Source organism: Lolium rigidum, chromosome 7 (assembly GCF_022539505.1).
Source record: "Lolium rigidum isolate FL_2022 chromosome 7, APGP_CSIRO_Lrig_0.1, whole genome shotgun sequence".
Lineage (NCBI taxonomy): Eukaryota > Viridiplantae > Streptophyta > Magnoliopsida > Poales > Poaceae > Lolium > Lolium rigidum.
In genome coordinates, this window is record NC_061514.1 from 158,677,309 (window position 1) to 158,690,734 (window position 13,426).

General features: G+C 44.0%; 1 protein-coding gene across 1 annotated transcript; it reads right to left on the bottom strand.

The window, feature by feature from the left end:
- Positions 1-1,024: 1,024 nt before the first annotated feature.
- On the bottom strand, positions 1,025-9,615 carry LOC124675031. Its single transcript, XM_047211090.1, has 12 exons — positions 9,514-9,615; positions 9,321-9,423; positions 9,124-9,187; positions 8,926-9,024; positions 8,746-8,810; positions 8,368-8,442; positions 7,942-8,021; positions 3,748-3,970; positions 2,873-2,928; positions 2,481-2,588; positions 1,703-1,886; positions 1,025-1,437 (listed from the first exon to the last, which is right to left on the bottom strand). The coding sequence occupies exons 1-12, from the start codon at positions 9,588-9,590 to the stop codon at positions 1,315-1,317; spliced, it is 1,257 nt and encodes a 418-aa protein (XP_047067046.1). The 5' UTR covers positions 9,591-9,615; the 3' UTR covers positions 1,025-1,314.
- Positions 9,616-13,426: the final 3,811 nt, after the last annotated feature.

A 13,426-nucleotide genomic window follows, 5' to 3' on the forward strand; every position in this document is an offset into this window, starting at 1 on the left:
TCCTAGCCGGCCGTGGTGGCGTGGGGGCGAGCCATCCTGATGCTGCAAGGTGCGTCTCTTCTTCTCTCCTGGCCAGCCATGGTGGCGAGGAGCAGAAGCGAGGCTCGCCGTTTTTGGATCGAGGGAAGAGATCATGTCCTCTCCGCCGATGTGGCTGCGGCTCTAGTTCATCTCCTCTGCTTTCTTCTCTGCCTTGCCGTGGTGGTGAGAGAAGAAGCGGCGGAAGGACAGACTGGATCCAAGCTCGTCGACGTCTTCCTGCAGGGTGCTATGGAGCTTCCTCTTCTGAGCTCCTTCGTGCGGAACACGCGTCGCTCCTCGTCGACGATGCGATCTTTGGCCAGCATGGCAGCCCATCTTCAACCTCCAAGACGGAGGCCCTCCTCTACTTCGTTCGTCGGAGCTCAACGCTTCCTCTCCAACAAGTGGTTCGTCCCCGGAGGAGGAGAAGTGGCCGGTAGACGCAAAGCTTCGCCTGAAGTGTGTTGCTGGGCATCTCGGCACTGCATCTCGATAGAAACGTCTTGAGATCACCGGCGGTTGGTGGCGGCGGCGCCCAGGGACCTAATTGTGTTTCCATCTTTTACTCCAGGGTGCTTTTTGTTATTTTCTAGGTCCTTTCTTCAAATTCCTGGTTTCTTAGTGCGAGTGATGTAAAAGGGCCTCTTTGTAAAATGTGCCCGCCACGTGTGGAATGAAATCTTCTCTGGGGTCTTCCAGACCCCTCACTTGTTCAAAAAAAAAAAAACTTGATCTCAGAAAAAATATGCATATATGCCGACCGGTCTTCAACCTGGTCACAGACCACCACCACCAGTTGAGACCAGTCTGATTCAACAATGACGGGAAGCTGACTATGTTAGAGGCTAAGTTCCAAGCCCTCCAAGCAAGCACATAATTCCGCTTGAAGAGCACCTTCACACGACTCCAACGACCGGCAAGCTGAGAAGATTATACTCCCTCGCGCAACTCTTAAAATCATCCCAGTTCCAGCAGAAGCAGAACCACCTTCTGCTTTATAGGATCCATCGACTAACTGTATTTGTATTTTCACAACGTCTGTCAATCGAAAGAGTATACTGCATAGTACTATTCAATGGTCAGGTAGAAAGAAGCACAGACAGTTTGGCCATTACACAATCGCCTGATCTTTCAACAATGATTCAAGCTTGTGCACGTCCTTATCACTGCAATGAAGGACATCCTAGCGGCAATTCGTATGACCCACAAAGGTTGGATGGCACCAGATCTGTACAATGTAGAAGGGACTTGTATGCCATCAACCTGACAGGAAGCCAATCCCAGAACTCGATCCTAACCAGAAACCCTGCTGGAATTCAGATCTGACTGCATCTCTCGAAGAAGAATCTCCTCCACAGCGTCTACAAATCTTACCAGATTCCGACGAGTCTGAATCTCTAAGCCATTGGCAAGTTCCTGCAACCCAAAGGACCAAGAATGCAGATTAGGTTGCTACTCAACAGTTGGTACCCAACAACCCACGCCTCTCAGAGGACTTCTAAATCTCTCAATCATGCTAAGTTAGGTTAACTATGCATCATGCAGAGAAAAGTGGGTATTCTGGAAAGACTTTCAATTGGTTCAGATGGTTTTATCCAAAGGTAGCACTATTCATGTGTAGCGCGGAAATATAGATACTGGATACAAACATTGGTTTCAGGCATGTCGTAGCAATTTTTACCTTAGTCTTGCAGAGCAAATTTAAAGTTATATTCGTTGGCTGAGTCCCAGAGCTGCGGATTGAGATTAACTTCAGGCCATAGGACGACAATGGCCAAGCTGCAGATATCTTGAAGAATGCATCAATTCCACCAGCCAAATGAGCTACTATTGTTTCATCTTTGTCCAAGTACTCAAAAGAATGCCTGCAAGAAAACAGACATGTTTGCTTTCAATGTTCAATAGAAAGGGACAAAACTATTATGCATATAATATTAATGCTGGTGACCTAAAATTGATTTTGTTGCCTATGTGCATCATACAAGTCTTGGCTTCAACTGTCGAACAGTGTACATCATTACTCAGAAGTGATTGACAAATCTAAATAGTCCAAATATTAATGATTAAATGTTTTTCTGTCAGTTTGATGTTAAATTGTAGTCCCCTCACTGTATTTTTCTCAAAAAACCCAGCCAATTGTGTCGTTTTTAAATAGAAACAAAAGTATCTCTCATAGTAAATCTATCTGAAAAAAACCAAGTAAATAGCTCCAGTACTATTATAGAAATACAATGAAATGGCACGCAAGAAGTGCAAATCATTAGTGTTTTTTTTCGAAATGGGGGAGCATCCCCAGCCTCTGCACCGATAGATGCATAAATCATTACAGTGTAACTGTAAACTCATTGGACAAGCTTAGAGATCATAGATTCCTTGCAACAACTATTTACAAAAGAGAATAGCAGCTAGAAATTTAGAAAATTATCATCACAATACTAGCAGGTGGAGAATACTGTCACCTGGAACTATTAGCATCATTCACCAACGATCGTCTTAGAATGTTGATTATAATCTGCTGTTGACATTGCCGAATGAGCCACCCCAAGGACGGGACAGAAATGACCTCTCTACAAATGCAGATAGCACTTTTTGTAAGCAGTTGAGCACACATAGATGAAGAAAACCGATTGAAAGTAGTACACAGTACAATTCACACAACTGTGACTGTGGAAATAACACAAAAATAAATGGCATCACCATGTGAAGCTTCTTGGTGTTCCATGTTGTTTAATACTGGTTTGTTTAATCTTTCAACAAGCGGTTTGCAAAAAAAAAAAAAAATCGAGAGGCCTTTTTACAAAGAACAATAAGACAGCTTCATATGAGAGAAGGTGAAGTATCTAATACATACCTGGAGGACTTGAGCTTCTCAATCAGTATATCTACACAAACATCAGCAGGGAAGATCTGAAAAAAAAAGATCAGTAAAACATGATACACCATAGTTATCTTAAAATGGACTTCAAAAGGTAAAAATGGCAAATTGTTATTAAGAACCATTACTTGGCGCTACTAACCATCCAAATGCTGGAACCATGAATTAGTGTAAGTGCAAATTTATTGCCAATGATACATTTGAAGAGATGATGTGAAATGATAGCATAATGCAAATGTGTATCTTAATACACTAACAGCTTATGTCTCTAATAAAAGACAGTAATCACTAATGTTGTGTCCCTCTTCCTATGCCTCTTCCTATGCATACAAAAGATTTTAAGACAACATCAGTTTTTCCCTTGATTATCACGTAACTATGCAAGCATATACACAAATAAGTTCCTGCTAGAAACACTTGAAGCCTAGAAAAATTGAAAAATGATATAGCTCGTCCAAGCCTTAATGTATCGTTCAGTACTTGTATTCAGCATTTCAGCTGATGACTTTCTATGAAGTTGAAGAGTGTATAGGAAAAAACAAGGTGGACAGCAGCTAACATCGCACAAGCTACTGTAGCAAACACTAGCAGATCATGATGATTTAGAGTGCCTATGCAGTTTTATGACCTTACACGAGAGTACTTTATCCTTATCTCCAATGTGTCTTATATACTTTTGTCATTATTCATTCCTTGCCGCATGAGATTTTCAATCGTGAAATGCAGAAATGTCACAAAATACATAAGGCATTGCAACAAACATCTACCATAGGTAAAAATTGAAATGGTGGTCAATTAGCTCACTAGAGAAAAAATCTACAAAAATAAGAAAAATATGGTTATAAGAGCACCTGCACTTTCTTCAGCTCCATGCTTCCTTCATCAAATTCTATCAGTAACTCATGGTCCGAGACAAATGAATCAACAACATAATCCAATTTTTGTCCAAAATTTACACATTCTGGGGTCAGTATGGGTGCCTTCAGAAACACTCTGAGAGAATTTCCTTTACACTCTGAGAGAATTTCCTTTGGTACTGAAAACACAGATTGAATTTGACACATTTCTTCATCCCTGGATATGGAGAAATCGTGATGTCAGAACGAAACAGAAGTTTTTTACACAGAGCAAGCTTAAAACTAAACATCATACATCTGCAATTAAATGCCCAGAGCAACACATTTTTGAGAAGCTGGGATGATGAAACAAACCAACAGGTAAGCACAGCTGAAGCAGTAAAAGGTCAACAAAGAAAGAAACTGAATAAATGGTAAGAAATGTATGCCTGTGGTTATTATCTCTAAACATATGAACTTAAGCAAGTACTCCCTCTGTGCAGAAATATAAGACGTTTTAGGATCTGTAGGTAAATTTTCATCACGTTACGAACTTTTCCATGTTTCCACTTTTACCCACCCGCACCGTCTCAACCTCCCTCTCACCCGCACCCTGTCACCATCCCTCGTCGGCGACATTCCGTCGCTCGCGTCGCCAGCGCCTCTTCCTCACCCGCGTCGCCGGCACCTCTCCCTCGCGCGCGTCTCCGCTACCCTCTTGCTCACGAATCGTCGCCTCTCCCGCGCTCTCCGAGAATCTGCCGCATCGAGGTGAAGAAAATTTGCGATTTTTCCCTCCTCCGGCAGCCGGATCTGCATCAGCTGTGCTTGATCTGTCGATCCATGGTCAGGGTGGAGCTCCATTCGTGGTGGTGGTAGTGCGGAGCTTGAGTCGTAGCCGGAGAAGACCGCCTCTCAGATCTTGGCTAAGGCACAGAGGATAAGGATGAGCATGAACATGCTTTTGTCGGCTCATTCGTGGAGCAGGGTGAGAACGAGGAGGGTGCTGCCGCCGTGGCCTTCTCCTTCATGGCTGGCCTCACCTCCTCTCTCCCATTGTCGGCCGCGGCCGGCAGCTCCAGTTTCGTCGTCGCGGGGCTAAGGACCTGTTGCTACCTGCACTACTCTGTTTGTGCGGCGGAGATCAGGTTTGTCCACTGCACTGCTCGATTTGTTCAGAGCATGATTAGTACGTCCTGGAATCTCGACTCTTCCATGCTCTGCGTATCAGAGCTCCATTAATTTGATACCATACTGTGCCAATTGTATCAGAGCTTGCCATCACTGCCGGTCAAAATAGAAGAGAATTGGCCCAAAGTACTACTTGCACTTGAGAAAATTGGGCGACACCCATCCTGATCGCTTGCTATCACACACGAGAAAGAATCCCACGCACACACGACTGAGAGAGATAGAGGATAGAGTATTTTCTAATCTTCTTTAACTGTCAACAGCAAGATAGCAAGCTATCTCATAAACTGTCAACAGCATTTTCTAATCTTCTTTAAGCTGCGGCTATTGCGTCGAATGCTTATCTGTAAACATTGTCCGTGAATTCTCCCATATGAAGTTATCTCATAATCTAGTGCATATGTTTTCTTCTTGGCCACTATAGCCTAAAAACAATTGTGTACTCCGTCTATTCATGCTTTTCAGGTCAACTGAATTTTGCTTGTGTACTCCATATTTTTCCTTGTGTACTGAACTGTTGTAGATAAATTGTGTTAAGCTGAAATTTATGAAACTTAGCTGAAAATAAACTGAATTATGTCTTGCTTGTAGTGCTTGCTTGCCACAACAACTGAATTACAGACTAATTCAACACATAACAGTAACAATGACCATCTTTACCAGCATATATTGGGGTCTTCCAACCTGATCTAATTTAAACTGTGTGCAACTCAAAGTTACCGTCATTTTTGGTACTCCTAGACATAAGTGCGATATCTGCCAATTCAGCACTCAAGTTATCTGAATATCTGCCAATTGTCGTGCAGTTTATGCTTCTGTTTCTGATGCTCATGTTGTCATGACAAGGACATATAAACTTTAGTACTGTAATTCTTGTGTCATGACAATGACAAGGACAATTGTGTTAATTGCAGGGAACAGCATATGTGGTCCTTGCAGGTCTGCTATCTTCCCCGAAGGTCGCCGGTGGAACCCTAGCAGCGCACCCTTATTTTTTCCTTGGTGCTGGCGAGGTTAGTGGATATTTCTCACACTGTAGTTTTTTCTGAACTGTTAAAACATGCTGCGTCTGGGTGTAAATGATCCGCGTCTGGGTCACTGCTTCCCTATGCTTGTGATTGCTTCCTGTATTGGAGTAGAATTTGGTGTAGCATGTGTATCTTTTGAATAATGTGATGCAACATAATTTGAGAATTTTGGATTAGTGGTGTTTGAGAAAACTATGCAATGATGGAAAATGCTGAGCAGTAGTTATTTTACTCCTCCATGGTTCATGACTTCAGTCATGCAAGCCTGTAAACTTAGGAAAATCTTATTCAGCTTAGAAACTCATCCTTCATGATTGATGATTTTGATCGTCCTCTTCTTCAGGTGAATGATTGCTGCTGGGGAGGCTAGGTCCTGGTACTGCTGTTGGAGATCATAGGTTGTCGTGGCGGTGATTGCCGGAGAGCAGAGCGAGATGTGCTGGGAGACGGCGAGAAGGCCAGCTGCCGCAACTGCCAGCATTCCCTCCTGCGCAGCCGGGAGGTTGGGGACAAGCTGCCGGAGTGGCCTGGCTGTATATGGCGCTGATGGCGAGGCTAGGACCTGCTACTGCTGTTGGACATCAGAGGTTACCGCGGCGGTGATGGCCATAGACCAAAGCGAGATACGCTTCTGGGAGCCGGCGAGAAGGCGATGTCGCCGGCAAGAAAGCGAGTTGTCGCAGCTGCCGGTGTTCCCTCCTGCGCAGCCGGGAGGTCGGGAACAAGCTGCCGGAGTGGCCTGGTTGGATCGCTGCTGGCTAGGCTAGGAACTGCTACTGCTCCTGGAGATCAGAGGTTGCCGCAGCAGTGATGGCCGGAGACCAAAGCGAGATACGCTGCTGGGAGCCGGCGAGAAGGCGAGTTGCCGCCGCTGCCTCCCGCACAGCCAGGAGATTGGGGGTGCGCTGCCTGAGTGGCCTGGCTGGATATGACGCTGCTGACGATTAGGTGGAGTGCTCCGGCTGGATACCTGCACTGCGCGAGCAATTCCGGCGATGCGCGCAGATCAATTCCGGAGACGCGCGCGTGGATCGATTCCGGATGGACGCGGTGGATCTGGAGCTCAGCTACGCGCGCGGATGATCCGCGCTGGATCTGGAGTTTGGCTACATGCGCGGATGGACACGGTATGGGTGGATCGGAAGGATTTTGGTGTTGGGTGGAAGACGATCCCGAGGATCGGTTTCCGACAAGGTGGGGGGTATTTTTGTACATTTTGCTGTTTTGTGGGGCTGTCGGAAAACTCCCCAACGTCTTATATTAAAAAACGGAGGGAGTAGAAAACTAGTCACAAATTGATAACTGACGAAGAATTCACAAATAATTTCAAGGTCTGGAGATAAAAAAAACTGAGCACAACAATCAGGAGATTGGTCAAGAGCTCATGTCAGAAAAGGTGAAGATGTTTACTGCAGCATGTTCACAAGCTCGGAACCAGACTAAGGCATGCATATATAATCTACAAAGATATAATAATCCTTTTTTGGAATAAGAATTTTTCGCAAAAGACTACATATGCTGAAACTGAGAAGGTATAGAGACTATAAATGAAGTGGACAATACTGTGGTAATGTGCTGTGTACATTACATGGGCTAGCCTAAATGCATTAACAGATGATAGTAAGCCAAGCATATGACCATTCTATCCTTAATGAACACAAACAGAGAGTAAGAACTAATTACAGCGGAACTGTTAGGAAATTCTGGAACAGATAAAATGGTGAAATTTCTTGTTTGGCAAAACATTTGTTTGAAATGTTTACTCCAACTGAGCATTATATAAAGACCACGCAGAATATAAATAACCTCACTCATATCATAAATTATATTATTGTTGTTATGAAAAACAACCAGGGATATTTTCTGAGTTCAGAATGACCACATCCCTCTAATCATGGTAAAGTAGTATTGCCATTGATGATATTAACTATTAAGATGCTTTAAACAGATTTAAATCAATAGAAAGATTTGAAGTGTAGAAGTTTGATACCTTTGCATTAAAGTACTTTGTATTTGCAACAGCTCAAGGTCCATTTCACTTTTCTCTATTTCATAATCAAGTTCCAACGCCTGGGAAATTATCAAAGGTGCATATTCAACACGAATAAGCATTATAAGCGAAAGAAAACAAAACTCAGCTGAAAAATCTGTTTGGATGTGTATTAGTTTCATATGCGGTCGTGAATCGTGATTGTAGTTGTTACTATTTTCTGTGTGAGAGGTTTTGTTTCTGGAAGATATATCCTATAATATAACTATGCATAAAAGGTTAACAGTGTTACCAGCAGCATAAAGTGAAGTAATACATTTGAGAAATCTTAGATTTGTCTCCATTTGGACCACTGAAATTGTTAAGCAAATAGCAAAGGTAGCAGAATGTTTGGAATATTTCAATTCATAGAACATATTTCCACACCTCGTATATGTAGTCCTTCTCAACATTTGTTTGGTTGAGGCCAGAATCGGGACTTGCTTCCGAATGCTTCAAACCCTACATCAAAGAAGGTGCAATATTATAAACGTTATGAGAAAAGAAAGCTGAAGCGAGTGTAAGAGATTATTTAGTGTAGATGGCGGCAAATATTACATAAGCATGATAACACACGTTTAAGATAGGCACAAGAAACGGCACGCTTTTCGCGTGCCCGCGAAAAAAAGATAGGCACAAGAAAAAGGAAAGACTTCAAATTTAGAGCGCACAAATCTGCTGAACTTGTAGGGATTTTTATTTTGCAAACAAACTTCTCTGGAGGAGGAATTGAATTTCGTAAAGAGTCTGGCATTTAAGAACAACCTCTGAATCAATTTTATCCAGCGAAGACTCCAGTGATTCAATGTCAGCATCCAGCAGAATCGTGTCTAAAATAACAGAAGTCACATTTTGTTATTTGAAGGAACGAAGCGACAATGACCCAACTAGCAAAGTGTTGGCAATCAGCAGGAACTTAAACAGGAGAAACTCAAGCGAAACAACCTTTGAACACTGTCTCTCCAATGTCACTGATCTCGGCAGATAACTTTCGGTTTTCCTCCTCTGCCAAGCTCACCTCCTTCCTCAGCCATTCGATGTACGCTGCTCGGGACACCAACCACAGCGTCATGTTAAGAACAAAGAACAACTCGGAAGCACGTCCTGAGAACTCTAAAGGTCAAAACGGAACCAGAATCATACCCAAACCGTCACTCCCCAGCGCAGCAGCGCTCGAGTCCCACACATCGAGCGCCTGCATATCCACCTACAAACAAAGCAGCTGAAACGAAATATCAACCTGTCTCGCAGGCCGAAGTAAGAGGGAATCTAGTAGAGCACGGAAAGGGTAACCAAACCCCTCATTTGCTGTTCACACACACCAAGCCGACGACACCCACCTCGCACTCGGAGAGCAGCCCTAGTACGGCGTCCTGCTTTGCCGCAACGTCCACCGGCTCCTCCTCGTCCCCTTCCCACAGCGCCGAGAGCTGCTCGAACCGGCTGAACGAACGAAGGTCAGGTACTCAGGTGGTGAATCGATCCAGCGGGACGGTTCACCGGAGGAGAAGGGCGGAGGGGGGCGGCGCGTACCTTCGGATGGCCGCCGCGTCGAGGGGCGCCTCGGGGTCCTCCACCTGGACCAGCGCTAGGGTTTCCGCCATGGCCATCTCCGCCTTTCTCTCTCTCTCTCTCTCCCGCCTAGAAGAAATTCGATTTCGAAATGGGGAAGAAATCAAACCAAGCCGAGGAGAGCCGCAACGGGTCGGCGAATTTCTTTGCCATTTCCCAAACTCCCCCTCCAAACTCGGTCGAATCGCGGTTGGGTCCCGGCCCGCCAAGAAAATGACAAAAAACACCACATATTGGGCAGAATTGGCGCGGAACTACCATCTTTGGGCTTTTCGACACATAAATGCCACTTTTCGGGCACGGTCGCGACGCGGAGCACTGATTGCTCTTCGTTAGCCGTTTATTCGAGAGTCTAACTAGTCTGGCCCACCGGCACACATGGCAAGGACGGACGGCGGGGACTCACGGTTGTTGGGGCTCGATCAGGGCGTGTAGCTACCCCTTCCACTGTCACTTGTCTCTTTGTTAGCTTTTCTCATGTGGTCTCAATGGCGACTGGAGGTGGCAGCGCGCCGCCTGGCGGGGATTATGGAGGTCGTCGTTTCTTTCGGCGGGTGTTGTTTGACGCGGGATTCAACATGGGGGCGTGGATTTGAACTCGAGTGAAGAACGTGAGTCGCTTGAGATCTGCCCTTCGAAGATGGAGCAAGAGGCCGCGCCGTCGAAAGGTTCTTCTCAGCTTGCACCACTGACGAATGGTAACAAATTCAGCCAGGACCCGCTCAGCCACTACGTCTCCAACGGCGGGTAAGATTTCTCTCGTGGTTCTGAAATTGGGGAAATGTAATGCTTGAATTCTGTTGAATTTGTGCACGGTAGAATCATAAATTTTATTGAATCTTTGCTTTACTTTGAATTTTGGCAAAATTCAGAGATGTGGGACCTTTATATTCAATTTGATGGAGCAAAATTTGTTCAAACTTCTATGCGTCGGTGAGATATCAGGTTCCTTGATTTTTTGGCATTAATGGAGAAGGAAGGCTATGGGCTCTGTGATTCAATGTATTATGTAAAATATGAAGGGGAGGGGCTACATGGGCTTGGATTAGTTGACAACAACTATAAGGTGGAGGAGATGATGTGGAGGTATGAGAGGTCCACAAAATTGTTGTTAACTGTGATGAGGGACAAGAGTAAACAAGCAATTGGTGTGTCTCCAGTGAAGAGCAAGAAGGCATATATACATTATTTGCCAAATCCTAACCAAGCCACATATCAGTTGATGAAGAGGATGAGCATCAATGTTATAACCAGTTTCAAACTCAGAGCAGTGTGTACAGACATACATAGGAGAATGTTGTGTCAGAAGAGCAGGGGAGATGAAGATGAGGAAAATTGTTTTGATGGCCGGAAGTGATAGCTTGATGTATCCATGTAGGTATGACCTAGTTTCTGCAAAGGAGAAGACAACAAAGGAAATAGAGGAAATGAAGAAAATAATTACACGGAAGAAGAAGAAGAAAAGGATGCTTGATGATCCATTGCTACACTATGAGGATGAGACATATGCATAGGATATTTTTGATATTCCTTGTGATGCCTGTGAAGAAATGCCAGAGAAGAGACATGGCCCAAATTTGAAATCACATTCTCAATTTAGAACTTCCTTCAATGTCAGAATGGTCTCCTTCTGATGAAGAAGAGCAACTAGGTTTTATTTGTAGGGGATGATGATGGTGGATTTGAGCCATTGCCATTAGTTCAACCAAAAGGGAGAAATAGAAAACCAAAGAAGCAACCAGAGAGGGTTTGGTATGATGAAAATAGGGAAAATCTAGAGCAGCAGCTCAAGCTCAAGCTCTATTTCAAGGATGTATATCAGTTTAGGCAAACACTTTGTAGACTACACATTGTGCAAATGAGAAATTTCCATTATGATAGGTACTTTTCAGATAGGATCGTAGTATGGTGTCAGCCAATGAAGAAGGAGAAGTACAAATTTCAGTTCTACATGTCACCTTCCAAGACAAACATGAGAAAACCTTCTGCATTGAGAAAACGCATTTGGAGCACTCATGTCCAAAAGAACCTTCAATCAACAGAGTGAATAGCAACTGGCTTAGCAATGTCAATGTGGACAAGTTCAGGTCAGATCTTAACACAAGCATCACATCTTTAGTTGACAAGGCTAAAAAGGACTTTGGTGTTGATGTGCCCAAGAGGATGGCCGACAGGGCAAACACTAGAGCCAGGAAATTGGTCTTGGGTGATCATAAGGAACAATATCACAGAATTAGAGATTACATGCAGACTGCCATAGATAAAAACCTAGGGTCTAGGTGCATTGCATTGTCATCACTGTCACTGGTTCCACAGAAGAAGATCGGGAAGCAATGCAAAGAGGGCAACAAATATTCATTAGTGATAGACCATGATTTCATGGACTATTCTTTTGTGTTAGTGTTGTTGCAAGGCAGGGTTTTCTTGAAGGATGTAGACCCGTCATAGGGTTGGATGGTGTAACATCCCAACTTTTGAAGTCAATGAAGAATCTCAATCTCCATTTCCCAAATTTTAGAACCAACAAAAACTTGAATTAATGTTGCATATGTGCATAGTGATCATGCATGATTGAGTTTATGTTTGCCATGATTGTTTGCTAGAGTGTTACTAATACCTCTAAAACCCTAAACCTTGCTAGTTGAGGTCAAAAAGAAATAAAAGAAAAGAAAAGAAAAATAAGAGAGAAATACATATGAGAGCAAATGGCAAAATTGCAAATCTTGGCCTAAGCCATTTCTACTTGGTGGAGATGGTTGGGAAACCTAAAAAAACCATTAAAAACACTTTTGAACCAAAGAAACACAAATCAAATCAAAGGAAAATTCAAATTCAAGTGACATGTGATAATGGTCAAATCTGCCACTATTAACATGTTACCCACTTTGAGCCTTTGTATTAAGCAAATCCTAAACCAAACCCTCCCAACTCTTTGCACCTCATCCAAGACCTCATCAAGATGAACACTTTTTGTGTTGACCACCATAGTTGACTCTGTCTCAATTGCTTAATAAAAGCATGCCAAGTGGCAACATTGAAACAGAATATAGATCATACCCTTTTTGGACTTTTCAAAATTTGATCCAATTTGCAAACCAACACCACCACTGTGTGGCAAACATTATTTAAACCACTCCCAAGAAAAAGTTTGGCAAAATTTGAATTTGAAACTCATGCGGCAATTTCATCGAACACCTGGCCGGCACCAAACTGACTTTGACACACATGCTATTATCCATTGGATTTTGGGCTAAACCAAGTTTGCTTTGTGATCATTACTGTACTTCTATGACTCCTGGACCAAACCAAGTACTTGCCATTGATGATTAAAGCCACAAAGTGACCAGAACATCACCATGCCGTGCACCATCCCGCTTGTCATGCCATTCATCATCTCTGATCCCTCGTCTCACTTTCACCTTGTCCTGGAGCATCTTCCAACTCCCCTGATCATGACCATGCCAGCCATTGGCCACGGAGACGCTCACACTAGCCAGAAACGTATGTGTCCAGCGCGGCCAGGCTTGCCAGAGCGTGCACGCTCACCGCGCTCTGGACGCGCCAGAGCACATGCGTGCCCCGTTGCCTCAGTCAACCCCTACGCCTCTACCTCTGCACACAGCTTCACCACGCCACCGTCTACCTCGTAGACATGCTCAATTGCTCGCGGAAGCCTTGTCGCCGTCATCCTCGTCGACGCTTTCCGCCGGACCCTGATACGTCCCAAACGTATCTATAATTTCTTATGTTCCATGCTACTTTTATGATGATACTCACATGTTTTATACACATTATATGTCATTATTATGCATTTTCCGGCACTAACCTATTGACGAGATGCCGAAGAGCCGATTCGCTGTTTTCTGTTGTTTTT

Coding starts and splice junctions, on each gene's coding strand:
- LOC124675031 (XM_047211090.1), bottom strand. CDS start 9,590: ATGGCCATGGCGGAAACCCTAGCGCTGGTCCAGGTGGAGGACCCCGAG. Junction 8,022..8,367: donor AGAAGGACTACATATACGAG/GTGTGGAAATAT, acceptor ATAATTTCCCAG/GCGTTGGAACTTGATTATGA. Junction 2,929..3,747: donor TGGAGCTGAAGAAAGTGCAG/GTGCTCTTATAA, acceptor TTTTTTTTTCAG/ATCTTCCCTGCTGATGTTTG.